Raw genomic sequence first — 21,274 nt, 5'->3', positions numbered from 1 at the left:
TTAAATTATTTTTCCTCCCTCTACTCTACTCCCCCTCCTTCCCCCAACATCCGAACATAGCATTAAGGTTCCACAACATTAGACCAAGTTCTTTTTTAATCATTTGTGCAAATTATCTTTTAGGTATAAGCAAAATATATGAATGTTTCTTAAAAAAAAAAAAGAAGAGCATTTTAATGATAGATATTAAAAACAAAAAAGAAGAAGAAAACACAAAATGATGGTGTTTTTTCGCCGTTGATGGGGTAGGGCTTAGCGTGATGCTTATGAATGGATTAATTACATTCATTTTGAACTCTAATCATAAATTACAAGTCAATTATTGGGATCCTTGTATAATAGTATTTAGTAATTGAGTCCATCTTTATCAAGCAAGTTGCAACAATTTTATACATCATCCCTATTATATTATATTATATTATGTAAGTCACAGTTATATGAGGAACGTGCACACACAAAAAATGATGCATATATATTATGCATGAGATAACTTTTTCTCCTAAGAACAAACTCCCATAGTTAAATTGTTATCTAGCTTCTCCTCAAATCATTAATTAGTTCATTAAAACAAGGTGCTGAACACAAAACATTAATTCTTCAATTTTGAACACTTCAATTGCACTGATAGTTATGGTAACTCTACCCACGGCAAAAGTTGCTCGACAATAAGTGAGTTGTCACTCTCATGGATTGAGTTACATCAGAAGATAGATATGGTTAAAAAAAACATGGTATATAAAGAATTAAAAGACATCAAAATCAGGGCCTAGTCTAGATGAGGAACTTAGAGATTCAAACTAAGCCTCTGTATTCGTATTCTATACGCAAAGCATGAGCAGAGCCAATAATTCATTACAACCATTTTCATTTAGAGCTCTTCTTACATCATCTTCAGCAAAGCCCATCTCCACAAGTATTTGCACCTTTTGCTCATAAATATGGTCACCATCACTCTGCTCATTATCACCATGCTCATTATCACACCGCTCAATATCACACGACTCATTATCACCCTGCCACCACCGACGAAGCCAATCTACAAATTCCTCCCACTGAAAGCAATTGCATCAATCATTGTAAAAAATAAAAAGTGAAGAAATTTACACAACATAACATAAAAAATACCAGCATCAGTTTTTCTGAAGTCTTGTAAAAATAAAAAGATACTATAATAACAGTGTAAATATAGATGGTTATTGTTCATTTGCATATAATTATTTAATTAATTTCTCTCTCTTCCTCTCTCTCTTTCTATCCCTGCTTGCTCGTGCGTCTTCTCTCCCTTGTCTATGGCTTCTTCTCTTTCTCACTTGTCTATGACTTTATACAAAGTTTATCTAACTGCTCATCCTAGAATCCTAACCACAAAGAGAGAATTGCAATCAACATCAGAGTCCTACAACACACACCCAAGCACAACTCCCTTCAGGTTTAGCTCTTCTTCAATCTCTTTCTGTTTCTTTCTTTCTATCTTTCAATCTATGGTTGATGATATTAATATTAGGCTTTGCTTAGGCTTTTATCATGTCTTTGGATATTTCTTTTTTTTTTTCACAATCAAAAACCCATGACAGAGCAATCATTTTTCCTCTTCGGCACTGACTGACAAGATCTAGCGGAGGCAAGCGATTGGTTTTGCTCGGTGGTTTGCTGATTGTAATTTTGCAGACCAATTTTGCCGATTTATTGATTTTGGTGGATGTTTGCTTAGTGGTTCTTGGCTTGAATTTTCTGTGATTTGGATGTGGGGGTTTTGGTTGAGGAAGAGAGGCTGTGGTTGTGTCTGTCAAGGATGCTGTGAGTGTGATTTGGATTAAATTGTGTTTGTTTGATGAGAAAACAAAGGAAAACCAATTAAAAGAAAAAACAGAATAATAATAAAAAATAAATGAAAAATTGATATTATATTGGAAATGAGTGTATAAAAGATAATATGATACAGGTGTTTTTGTAAAATGACTATGTAAAATTAAAAAAAATAAAAAAATAAAAAATTTTAGTATAAAATAGATGAAAAATTCTAGACAAATAAAAAATTATAGACAGAGTAATGCTAAATTGCTAATTGTCCGATGAAAACAAATTAACAAGATGCAAATATCACAGATTCAGAAGTTGAAAACTGTATATTTCATTAATTGATTCTCGAATACAAGCAATACATATATATACCAGTGTATGCAGGTGTGAACACGAAAGCTAACTAACTAACAGAAAAATAACAAACCACTACACGTGCAAGCTACAGAAATAACTAACTTCCCACGTGCTAACACTTAAGTGAATACTTGAACAGACTAAACTACAAGTCGTCTATACATCAATCTTCACTTATACAGCCTTGCCGTTTATGCTCTGTTATAGAATCTCCAACTTTGTGAGTAAGTCTTTGATCCTTTGTGTTGCTGGATGCTTCTCTGCTCTTGCCACTAGTCTTGGTGACTTCATCCTTACTTGGATTCTGATACTCCCCCTCAAGAGCAGCAGGAGCATGTATATTAATCATCCCCATTTTACAACTAAGAATGGAGAATTGATTATAATTCAGAGCTTTAGTGAGCAGATCGGCCAACTGACAATTTGATCTAACATGATTCAACTTAATCACCCTTTCCAACACCTTATTCCTAACCACATGACAATCGATTTCTATATGTTTTGTCCTCTCATGGAAGACTGGATTGGAACCAATGTGCAATGCAGCTTGGCTGTCACAGAACAATAAGGCTTCCTTGTCATGATTCACACCAATATCTTTGAGAAAATACAAAATCCACACAAGTTCACATGTTGCAACGGCCATGGATCTGTATTCAGCCTCAGCTGATGATCTTGACACTGTGGACTGCTTCTTGGATTTCCAAGATACTAAAGAATCACCAATGAAGATGCTATAGCCAGTCACGGATCTCCTAGTGTCAGGACATGCAGCCCAATCTGCATCTGCAAATCCTTTCAAATGCAAGTCTGTCTTGGAAGAAAACATAAGTCCTTTGCCTGGTTCACCCTTCAAATGCTGCAACACTCTATGTGCTGCATCCAAATGGGGTCTCCTTGGCTTGGACATAAACTGACTGAGTTTATGGACAACAAATGTAATGTCAGGCCTTGTGATTGTTAAGTACAAGAGCCTGCCCACAAGCCTTCTGTAATGGCTGGGATCTTTCAATTCTTCACCTTCAAACTTGCTAAGTCTTAAGTTGTGCTCCATGGGAGTCTTAGCACACTTACAGCCCAGTAAACCAGCATCATTGAGCAGCTCAAGGGTGTATTTTCGTTGACAAAGAGCAATTCCTTTGTCTGATCTTGCAACTTCCAAACCAAGGAAATATTTCAAATTCCCCAAATCCTTAAGCTTGAACTTATCATCTAGCATGATTTTAAACTTGTCCACTTCAGCCTTGTCATTGCAAGCTATCAAAACATCATCTACATAGACTAAGAGAATCATGAAAATGTTGTCATGTCTTCTAGTAAACAAAGAGTAGTCAGCCTTGGATTGAATGAAACCAAGCTGAATTAGAGTGTTTGAAAACTTTGCAAACCACTGCCTAGAGGCTTGCTTGAGACCATAAATGGATTTGTTAAGCTTACAAACAACCTCCCCCTGGCTGTGAAACCCCTGTGGAAGAGCCATATACACCTCTTCATCCAAATCTCCATGCAGAAAAGCATTATTGACATCCAATTGACTAAGAGACCAACCCTTAATGGCAGCAACAGCAAGAAGAACCTTGACAGACACCATTTTAGCCACTGGAGAGAAGGTTTCAAAGTAATCAATGCCTTCCTTTTGAGTGAAGCCCTTAGCCACCAACCTAGCTTTGTATCTCTCAATGGTTCCATCAGCCTTATATTTGATTTTGTACACCCATTTGCAGCCAATGGACCTCTTACCAGGAGGTAAGGGTGTCAAGGTCCAAGTATGGTTAGCCTCAAGTGCTACTATCTCAGCTGCCATGGCAGCCTGCCATTGGGGATCAGAGACAGCTTGATAGTAAAACTGAGGTTCAACAAGTGAAGAAATGGCACAACAGAAGGTTTTATAGGAGGGAGAAAGATGCTGATAGGACACATGAGAAGAAAGAGGATGAGATGTACCTGAGTGGGAAGAAGGCAAGGGCTGGACAGAAGTGACATTATTGCAGTGGAACTCCTGTAAGTATGAAGGTCTTTTAATGGTTCTAGTAGACTTTCTAATGGGAATAGGATCTGCAATAGGATCAAGGGGAGCTTCTGGGACATCATCAAGTAAATCATTATCAATATTATGATGAACTTGAGTGATAGAATGAGGAGAAAAGGCAGAAGTGGCAGGTTGAAACAGAAAAGCCTCATCATGTAAGGGAGGAACAGGTGAAGCACATGGCAAGGGCAAGGAATTGAGAGGAATGGAACCAGTGGAAGAAGACACAAAAGGGATTACAGATTCATGAAATAGAACATCCCTGGATACAAAGACAACATGAGAATCAAGGTCATAAAGCTTATAACCTTTGACATTACACGGGTAGCCAAGGAAAACACATTTTCTTACCCTTGGGGAGAATTTGTTTCTGGTATGAACAATGGTAGAGGCAAAACACAGACAGCCAAAGACTTTGAGATGATTGTACTCAGGAGGCTTATGAAACAAGAGCTCAAAAGGTGTTTTATCATGTAGCAAGGGAGAAGGAAGCCTATTGATGAGGTATGCAGCAGTTAAAACATAATCACCCCAAAAGGACAAGGGAACTTGGGATTGAATCTGTAAAGCCCTAGCAATGGAGAGTAGATGCTGGTGTTTTCTCTCTACAACAGAGTTTTGTTGTGGGGTATAGACACAACTAGTTTGATGAATAATGCCATGTGAACTAAGGAAGTCAGTCATGGCAAACTCTTTGGCACTGTCAGTCCTAATGGCTTTAATATGTTGGCTAAATTGTGTAACAATCATAGCATAAAAAGATTGAAATAAAGATCTGACATCAGATTTGGATTTCATAAGAAAAAGCCAAGTGGCTCGGGTTGCATCATCTACAATGGTCAAGAAATATTTGTGACCATCCAAAGTAGGAACTGAATAAGGGCCCCAAACATCCATATGAACTAAATCAAAAGCACATGCACATATTTTATTATTGAAAGGAAATGGTAAGCGTTTAAGCTTGGCCATAGGACAAATATGACAAGTCTTATTACAAAGAAATTGTAAAGAAGGAAGACTAGGACCTAAAGCTTTAAGCTTCATATCTGAAGGATGTCCTAATCTGGCATGCCAAAGAGAAGATGATGCAGAACCTGTAGAAGTTGCTGCAGAAAAAGGAGAAAAAGAGGCAGTAGACTTATGACTGCTGAAGTAATCAGCAAGGGAAGAAGGAGAAATATGTTGGAGACTGTCACACTGCAACAAATACAAGCCATCAACAGCCTTGCCCATCCCAATCGTTTTCCAAGGTAAAAGGTCCTGAATAAAACAGTAATTGGAAAGGAAAACAAGGCAATAAGGCTGAGATAATGTGAGTGAACTAACAGATAATAGATTGAAACTAAATGAGGGAACACAAAGAACATTAGTGAGTGTAAGTGAAGTGGAAAGAACAACAGTGCCAATATGAGTGATTTGAGCTGATTCCCCATTAGGCAAATGCACCAAGGATTGTATAGTACTAGTGATTGAAGTCAATAGATCAACTGAGCAAACAAAATGGTCAGTAGCCCCAGTATCTAACACCCATGTCCATTTATCATAGATCCTTCTATTCACTACTTGGGCAGAAAAGACACTATGAGATAGGTCAATACCTGACATTGGAGTAGTGATAGATGTAGAAAATGATGCTACATTTGCCATTGAAGCATCCCTGACTGGAGCAGAAGGTAGAGTGGATGAAGTTGAAGCCCCAAATAAAGCATGAAGTTGCTGATACTGTTCAGGAGTGAAAACAGATTGATGATGCATTGGTGAAGCAATTGGAGTAGGGGCAACTAGCATATCTGAAGACACTTGATGAGCCATAAATGGCTTGTTCTTGAACTTGAAACCTGGTGGAAAACCATGCTTTCTATAGCATTTATCCACTGTGTGACCAGTCTTGCCACAATGTGTGCAAATTGGTCTTTCCTTTCCTCTCCCAACAGTACCACCAAGAAACGAACCAAGATGTTCATTGGTCAATTTAGCAGCTAAAGCAGTAGAGTCAACCTTGACAAAAGCTGAATTAGGTACTGATCTTTGTGTCTCTTCTTGAATTAGTAAGGAGTACACCTTACTAAGAGATGGAATTGGATCCATAAGCAGAACCTGAGATCGAACTTGGGAGAAAGAATCATTCAATCCCATGAGGAATTTCATGACAGATTCTCTCATTTGTAAATCAGTGAGTTTCTTGTTGACATTGCAAATGCATTTACCACATGTGCAAGTAGGAAACGGACTAAGGCTCTGTAATTGATCCCAAAACACCTTTAGTTGAGTAAAGAAGTCAGTGATAGACAATTCACCTTGATGAAGTTCAGCTATGTCCTTTTGAAGATTGAAAACTCTAGGTCCATTCGTTTGAGCAAAACGATTCTTCAAGTCATTCCAAATTTCTAGGGCAGTATCTTCATAAATGATGCTTGATTGGAGCTTTGGTGAGACTGAATTGGTTAGCCATGTCCCAACCATATTATCACTTCTTATCCATGCTTGCACATTCGAAGGAGTTGATACCAATGGTGATGAAAGAGTCAAGCTTCCATCAATAAACCCTAGTTTGTTCTTTGTGAGTAAAGCTTTCCTGACTGCACGAGCCCAAGCTGCATAATTTTCACCACCTAACAATGGCTGTGTAACGAGGACTAAACTTGGATTCTCTACATGATGTAAAAACAGAGGGTTATCCATAGGATTGTCCATTGGTGAAGAAGATGGATTCACAGATGTGGAAGCATCTGTAGAATCATTTGTATTTGTAGTAGAAGCCATAGATGACAATTGGCGATTGAAGAATCAACCTCAATTTCCAGAAGACAAAATTTTCTCAAGAACAGAGAGAAATTTTCTCGGAAAATTGAGAGAGATAAGAAAGAAAAACGAAAAAAAAAAATCCTATAGGAATTTAGGAATTTTGCTCTGATACCATATCACAGATTCAGAAGTTGAAAACTGTATATTTCATTAATTGATTCTCGAATACAAGCAATACATATATATACCAGTGTATGCAGGTGTGAACACGAAAGCTAACTAACTAACAGAAAAATAACAAACCACTACACGTGCAAGCTACAGAAATAACTAACTTCCCACGTGCTAACACTTAAGTGAATACTTGAACAGACTAAACTACAAGTCGTCTATACATCAATCTTCACTTATACAGCCTTGCCGTTTATGCTCTGTTATAGAATCTCCAACTCTGTAAGTCTTTAATCCTTTGTGTTGCTGGATGCTTCTCTGCTCTTGCCACTAGTCTTGGTGACTTCATCCTTACTTGGATTCTGATAGCAAATGCATTGACTCGATTAAAAAGAAAAAATTTGACCCAAAAAAGAAAAAGAAAATTCCATATATAACTTTATAAGTACAAACATGAGTGACACTAAAAACTCCATATTGAGGACAGGACCCTTTCACTTGTGAAGATGGTGACAGACTTGCAAGTATGTAACTGCTCTATTTCTCTCATATATCTCTCTCTCTCAGTCATGTCCTACTCCTAGGCTCTACGCTCTTTTTGACTTTTGTAACTTTTTATTGGGATTTACTAACCGGACACTTTTTTATTTGTATTCTCACAGTACATGATTAGATTAATAAAGTTGTGTTTAGATATAGTTTATTTTGTTAAAAATTAAAAATATTGTAGTAAAATAATTTTTAAATATGTGAATAATATTGTGAGATCCAATTTTAAAGTTTTTTTTTTAATAAAATACTTTTAAGTCCTTTGAACAATGCATGAGACCCGCTAGAAAAGCAAAAAACCTCTCTTCTCTTCCTGCATGAGTCCCACAGTGCATGTTCTCAAAAAAAAAAAAAAAAAAAAAAAAGCCAAGATGCATACGCTACCTTTAGCAGCTGTATCCAAACGGGTACTAAGTGGGTCTCTCAGTCCATTAGTCTGATTTCGTACTATGTGGGTCTCTTTCTTTTTAATTTATTAGTTTTTTGGGTCATAATTGTGTTAAGAACTACTTTTAAAAATATTTTATTGAGAATGATAAAATAATATTGACAATTTTTTTATAAAAATGGTTTTACAAGTTTTTTACTATGGTTTATTAACAATTGCCTTAAAAAAAGAGAAAGAAAATAGCCAAAAACTTAGGAACAATAGGTTACTCTTTTAACCGTTTATGTTTTTAATTTAAAATTATTTAACCAACAAATAGGAGTAATTTAGAGAGTTTAAAAATTTATGTGAAAATATTTTAATTCACAAAATGATAAAACTCAAACAAAAAATTATGTTACTAGTAGTATAAATGACTACTAGTTTGGGTGGCACATGTAAGGCACGTGTTGCCCCTTTGAATGAGGGAATTAAGATAGAACTTTTATTTGAAGAAGAATGAAATAATGCACTTAAACTTAGAGTAACTATTTTAATATATGAGTATTTATTTGTTATGATAGTTTCTTAGAATCTACTTGCTAAATGCAGTATCTACTCACTAAAAACTTCTAAGAGTAATAATGAATATCATATTATTCTAATAATAAGTAATTGAGTTTTGCTAAGATGTACATTGGCACAATATTTAAATTTTTGTAATGAATGATGTCATATATTACAATTGAAGGTCTTCATCAAATACTTGCATTTATCCGCAATAAAGATTTTGGGATTAGGTCAAGTTCCTCCCTGGAAATTTTGGGTCAGGTTGCTGGTGGCTAAAAAACCGACCTGACCCGACAAAACTCAGCTCTAGTTTTGGGTTGTTTTTATGATTAGAATATCATGTATTGTAATAGGTTGTGGCGGTGGTGGTTAGATTTGCAAAAATATTGTCTTGTTTAAATGAGGAGAGGGATAGAGAGAGAAGAGAGTGAGGGGAATTGGAAAAGAGACACAAACAAGGAAGACCAAGAGAAAGCGAGAAATTAATAAAATATTGAATACAAAGTTACAACGTACATCATTATTGTAGCAATTATGTAAATTTATACAAGTTTAACTTAATTAACAGTATAATATGGGAGAATTTTGGGTTAAATGTGCAAAAAGTGCCAATTTTTTATTTATTTTACATTCAACCGACGTCAACGCATGAAATAAAAACTTCGTTACAGATAGTTCCAAGTTCTAACTACTAAGATTGGTTTTTTGGGTTATTAATTTATACCTGACTACGCTGCTTTACTTGTTCGACTCTCAGTCTTTGCCGCGGAGATCCTGGATCGCCATGGGGGATACCCGACACCGGAGGTCCTTCTTCATCAGAGTCACAAGACTCACAACAGTTACCCATCAATCACTGACGGTAGTGGCACATCCGAGATTTTGAGTGAAAAAAGAGTGAAATCCCCGACAACGTAGCTGAGCTTTTTGTTGAGACAGGGACAGAGAAGTTTCTGAAATGATATTTGACTTCAAAAAGAGAGACAAGAGAAAGGGAGCCGGCAGGCGGGCTATTGAAATGGTTTGGGGGACAATTCCATTTGGCGTATGGTGGTATTACCCCTTGCACGTGTCTTATTTTTATTGGGTGGTATGTATGCTGACGTTGAGTATGTGTCCCATATGATAATTATTTCTTCCGTTTGAGGGTCTTATAATATTTCTTACATTCTCTCTCTATATGATTTTTTTTTTAATAGACAAAATGGGAAAATTCAATTTTGTGCTATTTATCTAAATTTATGTAGATAACACATGATAATAATCTTTTTTTTTTTTTTTTTTTTTAGAGATAATTACAACATGGAGTAAAAACAGTGACACAACGAAACATCAAATGGAAGCCACCAGAAGGAGTAACGGTGAAGACGAATTTTGATGGGGCTATGTTTGTAGAATCGGACCAAGCAGGGATAGGTGTGGTTGTCCGAAACCATAGGGGTCATGTCATGGCGGCCTTAGCAGAAAAAATCCCCAAACCAGCTTCCATAGAGGTTCTTGAGGTCCTAGCAGCACGGAGAGCAGTACAGTTCACCCTTGAGCTGGGCTTTGCACATGCCATCTTTGAAGGAGATGCAGAGATTGTAACTAAGGCACTTGCTGAAGGGAACAGTTCTTTGCATAGTATAGGACACATTGTAAAAGACATTGAGTCTATAACTGGTTTATTACAAACCAAATCTTTCTCTTATGTTAGGAGGCAGGGTAACACTGTGGCCCATGCCTTAGCTCAGAGAGCAAGGCTTTCTTTTCCTGTTTTAATCTGGATGGAGGATGTTCCACCAGATATTTTTCATTTTGTATCTGCGAATTTTCCAGTTAATTAATAAAATAACGACAAGTTTGGATTCTTAAAAAAAAAAAAAAAATTTACAACATGCTGCTAACCCTGCAACTCGAACCCTAAACCCCCAAACACAAGCATTTTATGCATGAGAATGTGCCAATTCAGCTACAAAGCCTTTGGCCATAATTATCTATTTAAGTTTGCGTTATGTGTCCACTTAAGTTTTTTCATCTTTGTGTTAAGTGAGTTAATGAATGCAAAATACTAAGAATCTAATATTAATGAACTATAAAATTATAAATAAATAAAAACCAATCACATATACTCAATAGGGCAAAATTTAAATACAGTACTTTAGGTGTTGTTCCTTAGGTTCCCTTATTAAAATTCTGCCATATGGCTACTTAACTAAAAAATATACTTCATTTCCATGAGAAAAAATCTACATGCAGAATTTGAAGAGAGGAACCTAAGGAACGGTACCTAAATACTGTATCTAAGTCTTGCCCTACTCAATAAAATTAAAAATCACTACACAACAAAAATTACTACATGTTCTATCTTATTAAAAATTAGAAAAAAAAATTATTAGAAGTAGTATTAAATTTAGTTAAGAATTTAATATGTGACTAATTAAATTTGCATTTCAAAAATAATAATTTGACTAATTATTTTATATTTTTATGATAAAAATTGTAGGGTTAAGGGCCCAAATGGTAGATTGGGCCTTGGGTCTTGGCGGAGAGTATAATAATCCGAGAACAAATGAATGGTGTTGGATGGGTTAAGCTTAGAATCTAACGAGCAAGATACGAATGGGAGGGTGGTTGGAGGAGGAATGTCTCCACGGATAGGCTAAGCATGGCTCAAATGTGTATCCTAAGGTTCAAGGTAACCTTCCAGGAAGCTCCAGTGATAGGGGCGTGTACCTTAAGTGTACCAGAAGGCTAGGAGCTTAGAAATATCTAAGAAAAAACTGCTGCCACCGCATTGAATACTTTGCAACTAACTTTCTAGCCGCATTTATGTGGAGAAGACCCCAGAACAGTGCTACCTTGGCCTTCCCAACTCACAGAGGACCAGAGAGGGTGTCCGATGGCACAAGCACTTAAGTAGTGGCTTAGATGACCAACAAGTGTAGGACCAAGATCGTTGAAAGGAGACTATATAACATGAGAAACCCTCCATGAAGAAGGGATCCAAAAAAAAAACAAAAACACTGTAGCAATTAGGAATCAAACTTGTAATAGAACTTCAAGAGTAATTTATAGGAACCAGTCTCCTCGAACGTTGCCGAGGATATTTTCCTTAGTGTAAATTTGTTATCTTCCTTTCTTTGTCATCAAGATCTGTTTACTTGCCACTTAATTCATTAAAGCCCTGTTTTCTAACCTATTCTCTACAAATTTATTATTTTGGGCTTTTTGGGCCTAGGAGTTCAAACCAGGTTCTTACAAAAATTATTTTTAATTTTAAATGTATCCATATGTATGCATGTGTAACATGCTATTTTTTAAAAATAATTTCACTAATTATTTAAATATTTATAATAAAAATTATGTTTAATTTTAAATGTATCAATGCGTTTGCATGGGTTACATGCTAATATGTGTATATATATATATTAATAGGCAAAGTTTAGAGAAAGTCCAATTAGAACTTCAAATTATGGTCCAATTTTGTGCCACGTGTTCTAAATTATTTATTTTTAGAGAGGGTTTTATTTCCTAATTTTAGAATCAAATGTGGAACCACATCATAAATATTCATCCAAATGAGTTATTTAGTACAAAAATCAAAAAATTTAGAATAAATGAATCATAAAAAAAAAAGGTGCTTCACAATAACTAAAATTAAGAAGTAATAAAAAAATATATGGAAAGTATACATTTTATACATAATAATATTCTTACAAGAATTTTTTTAAAGAGTTAACAAAATATAAAAATGACTATCAATAGTATTTAAATTATATATATATGAATTATACTATGCATCTTTTTATATTTTTAAATGTAGGCGAAAATGCACTTTTAGTCCCTACATTTTGGGCCTATTCACAATTTGGTCCCCAAATTGATTTAGCTCCTAGGTCAATCCCTGATTTTTAAAAATCGTTTTTAAAATAGTCCCTGCCATTAAACCAGTGACAGAAAATGCTGAGGTGGCAAACAAAGTGCATAGGTGGCATGTTAATCACTAACATGGCAAATAAAATAATATTAAAAAAATTTATTTTGCTTTTAAAAATGACAAGTCAGCATTTTAATTAATAAAAAATTCAAAATAATTAAACTGAAAAAATTCAAAAAAAAAAAAAAAAAAAAAAAAAAACCCTTTTTCAATTTTAAATATTGAGAAAACAATTTATAGTTTCAATTTTTCTTGAACTTTCTTAACAAACAAACATTAAGTTAACACCTCTTCTCATTCTAGGCTGGCGTGTCTGTGTTTGTGTTTGTGTTTGTATCTATTTCATTTTCTTCTTTCTTTTAAGATAAACTAAAAAAAGAAAAATCAAAATAAAAATAACTTAATAAATAAATATGGTGAGTACTTGTGTGATTGTGTTTGTATCTTTCTTCTTTTCTTTTCCTTTTTTTTTCTTCAAATCCTCTCTTTCTCTGTCTCTTGGTGCATATCTTTGTTTGTATCTTTCTTTGTTCAAGCTTTCAATCCCTTTCTCTCTCTCTCTAAACCTGACTCTCTAATCTTTGGGTTTTTCTAGTTTTCCGTGGGGTGGTCGGTAATGGAGGTGGAGATCGGTAATCCATGGATCTTGGATTATGGGTTTGGTTGGAGATGGAGATGGCTGGGTTTGGTTGGAGAGGGCTGGGTTTTTTTGGGTTTGGTCAGGGTGGATATCGGTGGTCGGGGTGGTCGTTTTTGTTGGAGAGGTCTAGGTTTTTCTGGGTTGGTCGGGGTGGAGATCGGTGGTCGGGGTGGTCGTTTTTGTTGGAGAGGGCTGGGTTTTTCTGGGTTTGGTCGGGGTGGAGATCGGTAGTTGGGGTGGTTGTTTTTGTTGGAGAGGGTTGGGTTTTTCTGGGTTTGATCGGGGTGGAGATCGGTGGTCCTTTTTGTACTGTTTAATGGACCGTGACTCAGACTGGGCTTCGACTAGTTAGATTCGGTGCTGTTGATGGCGAGTTGATGGTGGATTTGGGTTTGTTGACGACGAATTTTGTGTTGTTGATGGCGGATTTGGTGTTGTTGATTGGTGGGGTGTTGTTTGATGAAGTTCTGGGTTGGAGGTTTGATGATTTTTCTGGGTTGGTTTTCTCATGTTGTTTTGGTTTGGGTTTGATGAATTTTTCATGTTCTGGAGGTTTCGGTGGAGGATAGGGATTTTGTATGAAATATTGCATTGTTCTAGGTTTGATTGTTCTTGGATTTTGAAGAACAAGTTATTGTGTTCTTAGCTAAAAAATAATGAAAGCAATAATAATAATAATAATAATAATAATAATAATAAAATCAAATTTAAAATTTTCTTTATTTATTTAGTTTGAATTAAATTGAAATTGAAAAATATAAATTATTTTTATTTTTTTAATTAAAAGGACTTGGCTTTTTTTAATTCAGAAAATGCTGACATGGCATTTAAAAAATTTTAAATATTTTTTTTATTATTATTTTATTAGCCACATCAGCAAACAGTACATTCTGTTTAATACCTCAGCATTTTCTGTTACTGGGTTGACGGCAAGGACTATTTTAAAAACGATTTTTAAAAATCAGGGACTGACCTAGGAGCTAAATCGATTTAGGGACCAAATTGTAAATAGGCTCAAAACGTAGGGACCAAAAGTGCATTTTTGCCTTAAATGTATCCATGCATATGCATGGGGTTACAAGCTAGTCTATATATATAATAATAGGTGAAGTTGAGAGAAACTCAAATTAGACTTCCAAACTAGAGCTCCAATTTTGTGCCATGTGTCTAGATTTATGTGGGAACTACATCATAACTATTATTCCAGGTGTTCAATTCAAATCTGAATTTTGCACCACTTGCCCAATTTAACTTCTTAATTTGTGTTATAAGTGAGTTATTATGTCAAAGTTAGTAGTTTTAATTTTCATGCCAAATGTGAAAACCAAAGAGACCAACGTAATAACACTTAAGAGTCAATGAACTTGGACCAGATTTTGTAGACCGTTGAAATGCACTGTATCACCATCTATATTGAAATCGAGAGTTGGAGAGACAATCGTAAGGCACTGAGAGGAAGAGAGGGCCCTTAAGGCGTAGAGAGAGAGAGAGAGAGAGAGAGAGAGAGATCTATATTGAAATCGAGAGTTGGAGAGACAATCGTAAGGCACTGAGAGGAAGAGAGGGCCCTTAAGGCGAAGAGGGAGAGAGAGAGAGAGAGAGAGATCAGAGTGCCACCACCACCTTCAAGCCGATCTTCTATTTCTCTCCTCAATTGTGATGCCGCTTGCAATTATGAGTTTAGTTGTTTTGTCTTTGTTTTTTAAACGTTTTTTTGATGGATTTATATATGTTGGTTTGTGGTTGGTATGCTTTGGGTGGGTATGTTTTAGGTATTTTGAAATGTTTGAGTTGCTTTGTTGCAAAAAGTTTTGTGATTTTTCACTCATGTTTTGTGTTGTCTTTAGTGAGAGAGTCGCAACTAGATGTTTCCTGGACCTTCTTGTGTATTTTGGAGATGCTTTCAACTAAGAGGTACGGAAATTTGTATTAGAAAGTATGCTTATGTGCAAGTTCGTTGTCCGGCTTGCTTTATATCCTACATAAAGTTGGTGCTGAAATTGAAAGAGCATGTGCAACTTAAATTAGCGGTTTGGGTTTTGAGCAAGTATTTTCCCAATATGAAAACCTTTGCCATGCTGATTGTAAGGACATATGTGAATCATGTTAGGAACATATGTCATTTAGAATTGGCTAATCCTATGACAAAACGCACTTTACTTGTAATTGGGTAGATTTAGGATGTGTTTAATGCTTCAAGGAACAAGAGTTCAAGTCCAAGTGTTAAAACCATGCAATTCTGTCCAAGAAACAAGTGAAAAAGTGCTAAATTTTAAAACTCGACAGCTAGCTCGACAGATAGCATCTATCGAGGTTTAAAACGCAGCTTTTGCCCGAAGCTCGACAGCTGCTCGATAGATACCCTATCTATCGAGATTTACAAAAATCAGTTTTTCAAATCTGATTTCACTCCAATCCTTGTATATATGTTTAGGCTTTCTTTTCTCACAACCCTAAATATATATAAGGATTATTTTAAGGGCCGTCACAACTAGTGCAAGTGGATGCAACTTGATGCAAAAGTTTTTCACAAGCATATTGTGACTGAAGACATATGCCCTAGTTTATCTTTCTCTTCAAAAAGCTACTGTGTTTGTACGCCGTAGAGTTTTGTAACTAAGGAGTTTCGTGATTTTCTTCGTGTTGATAAACTGAAGAACTTTGCAACTAACATCCTTCTCAAGTTGGTGATTAGTCATATACTGGGAGCCGTGCATTGAAAATGAGAGATTGTCACTACAGAACAAGTCTAATTGGGTATTAGGGTAAGGGTTCAACTGTAGGTTGGTATAAGGTACTGGGAATCCTTTACTTGTAACTGCTTGTTGTGATAATAGTGGATTCTCGAGAGTGATGACCTTAAAATCACCCGGTAGGGTTTTTGCCATAAAGGTTTTCCCCATTCGTAAACAAATCACCGTGTCAACTTTATTTTCCGCTGCATATTAACTTAGTTGGTGATTTGTTTGTGCTACCATGTGTATTGCATGTTAATCGGATTAATTAATTAACTTGGCTAATTAATTGGTTAATTCATCACAAGGGGTCAATATATTTTTGGCCTATCACTGATGACGTTGATCATGACCTTAATTTAGAAAAGGCAGAGTCTATAGCTGTAAGTTGTCTTCTGCCCATGATTTATCAATTGGCTGAGTAGAAGAAATAAGAAAATTATTTACATGTCATATTTCCTACTTCTCACTCATGCTTTCAAATAATTTATAGGTTGTTTGAGAGACCTTGGAATCTAATGTACAGTTTGCAGACTTTGTTCTTGCTCAGGTAAATAACTTATATATCTCTATAGTGAGTATAACAAATTGCTACAAAATAAGTACTTGTTTTTCTTTAGTGCTATGACATGTTTTTGATGTTGTTGAATGATGGCATGTAATGTGCAACTAATTGGGGCGATGAAAACCATATGCAATTAACTGAGTTGCGTAGTTTATAATTTATGGAGAAGAGATATTATTCCCTTTTTATCAGTTATGCAGAGATTATTTCATCATGTAAAGGTGTTGTTTACCACAATACTCTTACAAATATTGACATTATGATAAATGAGCAAATTGATTAGGTTCTGGGTTTGATTGGTCCAAATAAAAGTATCATTTTTCTATGATGCATTGTAAGATAGCTCATGGGGCTTAGTTCAAGATTTTGTGTGTTTAAGAGGGGGCAATGGTTCTAGCAAAAGGGGGAAGAGGGAAGAGGGAGGGGAGGTGGTTAAGCCTACTAAAAGGTGCATTGGGTTATCTAAACTCCTTTTAGTACTAAAACTATAATATAGAAGTTCAATGGTCTGCACTAGGATTTTTAGAAAAATAACACTACTACACATTTAATGGTTTCTTTGCATTTGAACAAGAAAGCATATCAATATTAGCATATGCAATAGAGTTCATCAAGCCAGGTATCTCTAATAGTTCCTAATTTGTAAAGGAATTAATGTATTTGAAATCAACATGAAACTTGGGGTATATAAAACAGATAATTTAAGGATTGCCAGATTGGAAATAATGGAGTTTGTTTGCAAAAGATGGTCTAGGAACTCCAGGTGAAATTGAAAATTTTAATTTAATTAGATTCTCAATTTTGCGCTATGTGTCACATTTAATTTTTAATTTTGTGCCAAATGAATTATTGAGTGTAAAAATTGAAGAGTCCAAATCCAATTAGATTCTAAATTAGGTTTCAATTGGAGTTTATTTTTCCACCACGTGTCCATCTAAGTTTTTTATTTTTGTGGCAAGTGAATTATATATATATATATATATATATATATATATATATATTACATATTTTAGAAATATATGGTTTAAAAAAAGTGTAAGCTAATACCATATATAATTTGAATATCTTCTAAAAGAAATGTATATTTTGAATTGTATAATTGTAATTGTTTTTAATTGTATCCGTGAGTATGCACGGTGCTACACACTAGTATATATTAATAGGTAAATATAAGATAAAATTCAATTAGATTTCAAATTGGAATTCAATTAGAGTCTATTTTGTGCCACATGTCCCATCTAATCTAAGTTTTTATATTTTTGTGTCAAGTGAGTTAATTCAATATAAAAATTGGATTTCAATTAGAGTTTAATTTTGTGTCATGTGTGCCATCTAATCTTTATTTATTTATTTATTTATTTTTTATAGTTTTTGTGCCAAATGAGTTAATTGAGTTTTAAAAAAATGAGGAGTCTAATATAAATAAACCATTAAAAAAAAAACATTATTTTTGAATGATTTTTTATTTATAAGCCCTTTTTTTGTATAACTAAAAGAAACTCAAGTTTATAAGTCATTTATGTAATATACCAAGATTATGTACGGTCCATTACTAACTAGGTTATATATATATATATATATATATATATATATATATATATATATATGTGGGTTCCTCGGATGTACTGATTTAGAGCCTTTGGCTTTTACACAGCATCCTTTGGAGTCCCACATCGAAAGAATCTTCCTCCATTTTCTGCCTTATAAGCTCTGAAGAGAAGGAGTAGTGTACCACCAGTTATTTTTTATTGTGGGTTCCTCGGATGTACTGATTTAGAGCCTTTGGCTTTTACACAGCATCCTTTGGAGTCCCACATCGAAAGAATCTTCCCCCACTTTCTGTCTTATAAGCTCTGAAGCGAAGGAGTAGTGACAATCAGTACATCCGAGGAACCCACAATATATATATATATATATATATATATATATATATATATATATTTATTTATTTATATTGCTTTTTAAAAAACCAAAGTTTAGAGAAAATTCAATTATAACATACAAATTAAATTTTTTAGATTTTTGTTGTTATTTTTTCTTTAAACTAATGAGCATATTTTTTATACTGTTTCTATTAAGATATTTTGTATGCAAGATATTGAACGTAACAAACTATAATTAAGCTGAATGATCCCATACACCTATCCCTATTCAATTTAGGAGATATTATTTGACTAATTTATTATATTATTTTGTGTTATATTTAGTAGAATTTACCATATAATAATTGTGAATTAATATTGTATATGTAATATTTAATAGTGATTTTCAAAATTATATACGTAATAGCAATGTAATGAGAAACTTAATGTAAATGAAAATTGCAAGAAAAAACTAGTTTAGTACCTCCAAATGTTCTATCAAACTATGTCCTATATGTTTAATAACTCAAATTAACATCAATAGTACCACTACAATTTATCATTTCCGTATGTAAGCACGAGTTACATATTAGTTTTTATAAGAGTTAACAAAATATGAGAATGGCCATCAATAGCATTTAACTTATACGGTAATTAAATGATGAATTGTTTTATATTAAAAAACTATGTATTTAATTATTTATTTTTAAATATAGTCATGCATATTTATGAGATTACAAGCTAATTACTAGGGTGACTAATTTGCCAAAAAAAGAAGAAGTTATACATAGCAAAAAAATAAAATTACATACATAATTATATTTAGATTAGCATTTTTTTTTTACCTTAAAAAAAAATATTAACCACAGTTACCACACAGACTTGACAACCTCAAGAATTTGAGTTCAATAAAAATAAGAGTAATGCTAGGGACACAATAAAATGTCACAATGATTCTTACCTTATCAAATAAACATCCCTCCCAAACATAATCCTTAGCTCCTTAAACAGAACAATAAAAGTTCAAACAACAATAAAAATGAGCCTAAATAACATAAAAAATAGCCCCAAAAAACAACAAAATTTGGCCAAAATGTTTGTGTAAAACAATTTGTGGGTGTTTTTGCAAAGTATTTGTGTAAAAAAAAAGAAGGTTTTTATGTTAAAATATATTAAAAATTTTAAACGTACTGATGCGAATGCTCAAAGAGCATTAGCATGTTGGGGGTGTAAAAGCCCCTAAAATGCCATTTTACCCTCTAAACACCAAAATCCTAGCTTTATCCAGGTGTGTATTATTAACTTTTTTTTAGAAACTTGCTACAGTAACATCTTAAATTTAGAAATTACTGTAGTTAAGTTTGTAAACTCAAAAACTTTTTTTTATTCACTATCTCTCTTGTGATTATCTCTTGTCTCTCGGCTCTCTCCCTCTCATCCTTTGACTCTCTCTTCTTTCTTTTGCCTCTCTCGTATTTTTCAACTCTCACCTTTTGTCTCACTCCTTTCTTCCGTCTCAACGATTGGATTTTTGGATTGTGTTTGGGTTGGCAGTAGGTTGTGTTTGGATTGGTGACATTGGGTTGGGTTGGGGTGTGTTTGGATTGGTGGCGGTGTAAGTGGGTTGTGCTTAGATCAGTGGCTATGGGTTGGGTTTTGTGGGTTGTGGGTGCTATGTGTTATGGTGGTGGGTTGTTTTGGTTGTGGTGATGGTTTTTGTGGCTAGTAGTGGTTGATTATGGAGTGGATGGTTAGGTTTTTGGCCGATTATGTGGGTTTAAGAGGAAGAGAGAGAAAAAGAAGGAAAAATAAATAAATGAATGAATAGTGTTGGGTGTGATATGAAAAATAAGAAATTAGATGTTGGGTGAGTTGTAAAATGATGTGTTAAAATAAATAAAGTAGTTTTTGAGTGTGTAAAATGAGTTTTTTTTTAAAAAAAAAAATTTATTTAGAATTTCGGATTCTAATGCTCTAATTATATAAAAGTACATAATTATTGTGACCATTTACATAATTTTAACTTAACTGATGTGGGTACTTTTTAGGCTTAAATTCATATTAGTTTGTGTAAAAATTTATGTTTATTTTAGCATAATAACATATTTTTTATATTTGCTTTTTATATTTTACATACTCACTTTTCAAAATACCTCACATCATATTATCTATTTTAAACTTTTTTTTTTAAATATCAAATTTTCTTTATTTCTTAATTATTTCTTTTTCTTCACACATAACAATTATCACACACTCTCTTCCTTCATCCTCTTAATATGTAAAAAAAGAATAAGAATTAAATACAAAGAAAATATTGCATAGCCTAATTTAATTGAATTTTGGACTTAATTAGCTAATATGTGATCATTTTTCTATCATACAAGCACTTATACAAGTATTTTAAATAGCAATACATGCCTTGCAAGTCCCCCATCAAGTATATAGTATAGTATAGTGTGAGAGTATATATATATATATATATATATATATATATATATGAAGTAAGAGATTGTTTAACAAAACGACGACAAAAGAATTATAAATAATTAAACGGCATGAGTGTAAAAAAACGATGGACTGAGCTACAATTTTGTTTGTGGGATACGAGCATTTTTACGTTTTCATCCTTAAACAGTATATAAAAAGAGTGAGGAGTTATTTTGTTACGTTTTTGTTTTTGTTTTTTTTTTTTTTTTTTTTTTTTTTTTTTTTTTTTTTTTTTTTATGTTGACTTCGTTTATCGACTTCGAATTTTTTTTTTTTTTAATAAGCTCTTGATGATAGTTCTTTATTATTGCTCTTGATGATAGTTCTTTATTATTAGACTAAAACACTCCAGATCTCTTAATCAACTATTGAAGATTTTACCAATTAAACTAAATAGAACCCACTTATTTTTAATTAGATCTAAGTATATGTTAATAATTTATTTTAGAAAATTGGGAATTGAAAAAATTTACTCAAA

At 33.8% G+C, this 21,274-nt stretch overlaps 2 protein-coding genes across 29 annotated transcripts in view; one reads left to right on the top strand and one right to left on the bottom strand.

Annotated features, from left to right (window-relative positions):
• Nucleotides 1-21,274, top strand: part of LOC126701951 (disease resistance protein RUN1-like) — a 143,769-nt gene that overhangs the window by 58,667 nt on the left and 63,828 nt on the right. The gene's annotated exons all lie outside the window — the stretch shown is intronic.
• Nucleotides 577-9,720, bottom strand: LOC126701965 (uncharacterized). 2 transcript variants are annotated; one of them, XM_050400447.1, is made up of 2 exons: nt 9,313-9,711; nt 577-1,052 (listed from the first exon to the last, which is right to left on the bottom strand). In XM_050400447.1, the coding sequence occupies exons 1-2, from the start codon at nt 9,436-9,438 to the stop codon at nt 819-821; spliced, it is 360 nt and encodes a 119-aa protein (XP_050256404.1). In that variant the 5' UTR covers nt 9,439-9,711; the 3' UTR covers nt 577-818. The 2 variants fall into 2 exon arrangements, 1 of the variants encoding a protein (XP_050256404.1); XR_007647595.1 differs by lacking the exon at nt 577-1,052 and adding an exon at nt 7,123-7,464 and having other exon boundaries at nt 9,313-9,720.

Source organism: Quercus robur, chromosome 10 (assembly GCF_932294415.1).
Source record: "Quercus robur chromosome 10, dhQueRobu3.1, whole genome shotgun sequence".
NCBI lineage: Eukaryota > Viridiplantae > Streptophyta > Magnoliopsida > Fagales > Fagaceae > Quercus > Quercus robur.
Note: the sequence above shows the minus strand (reverse complement) of the source record. Positions and strands in the feature narration are given on the sequence as shown.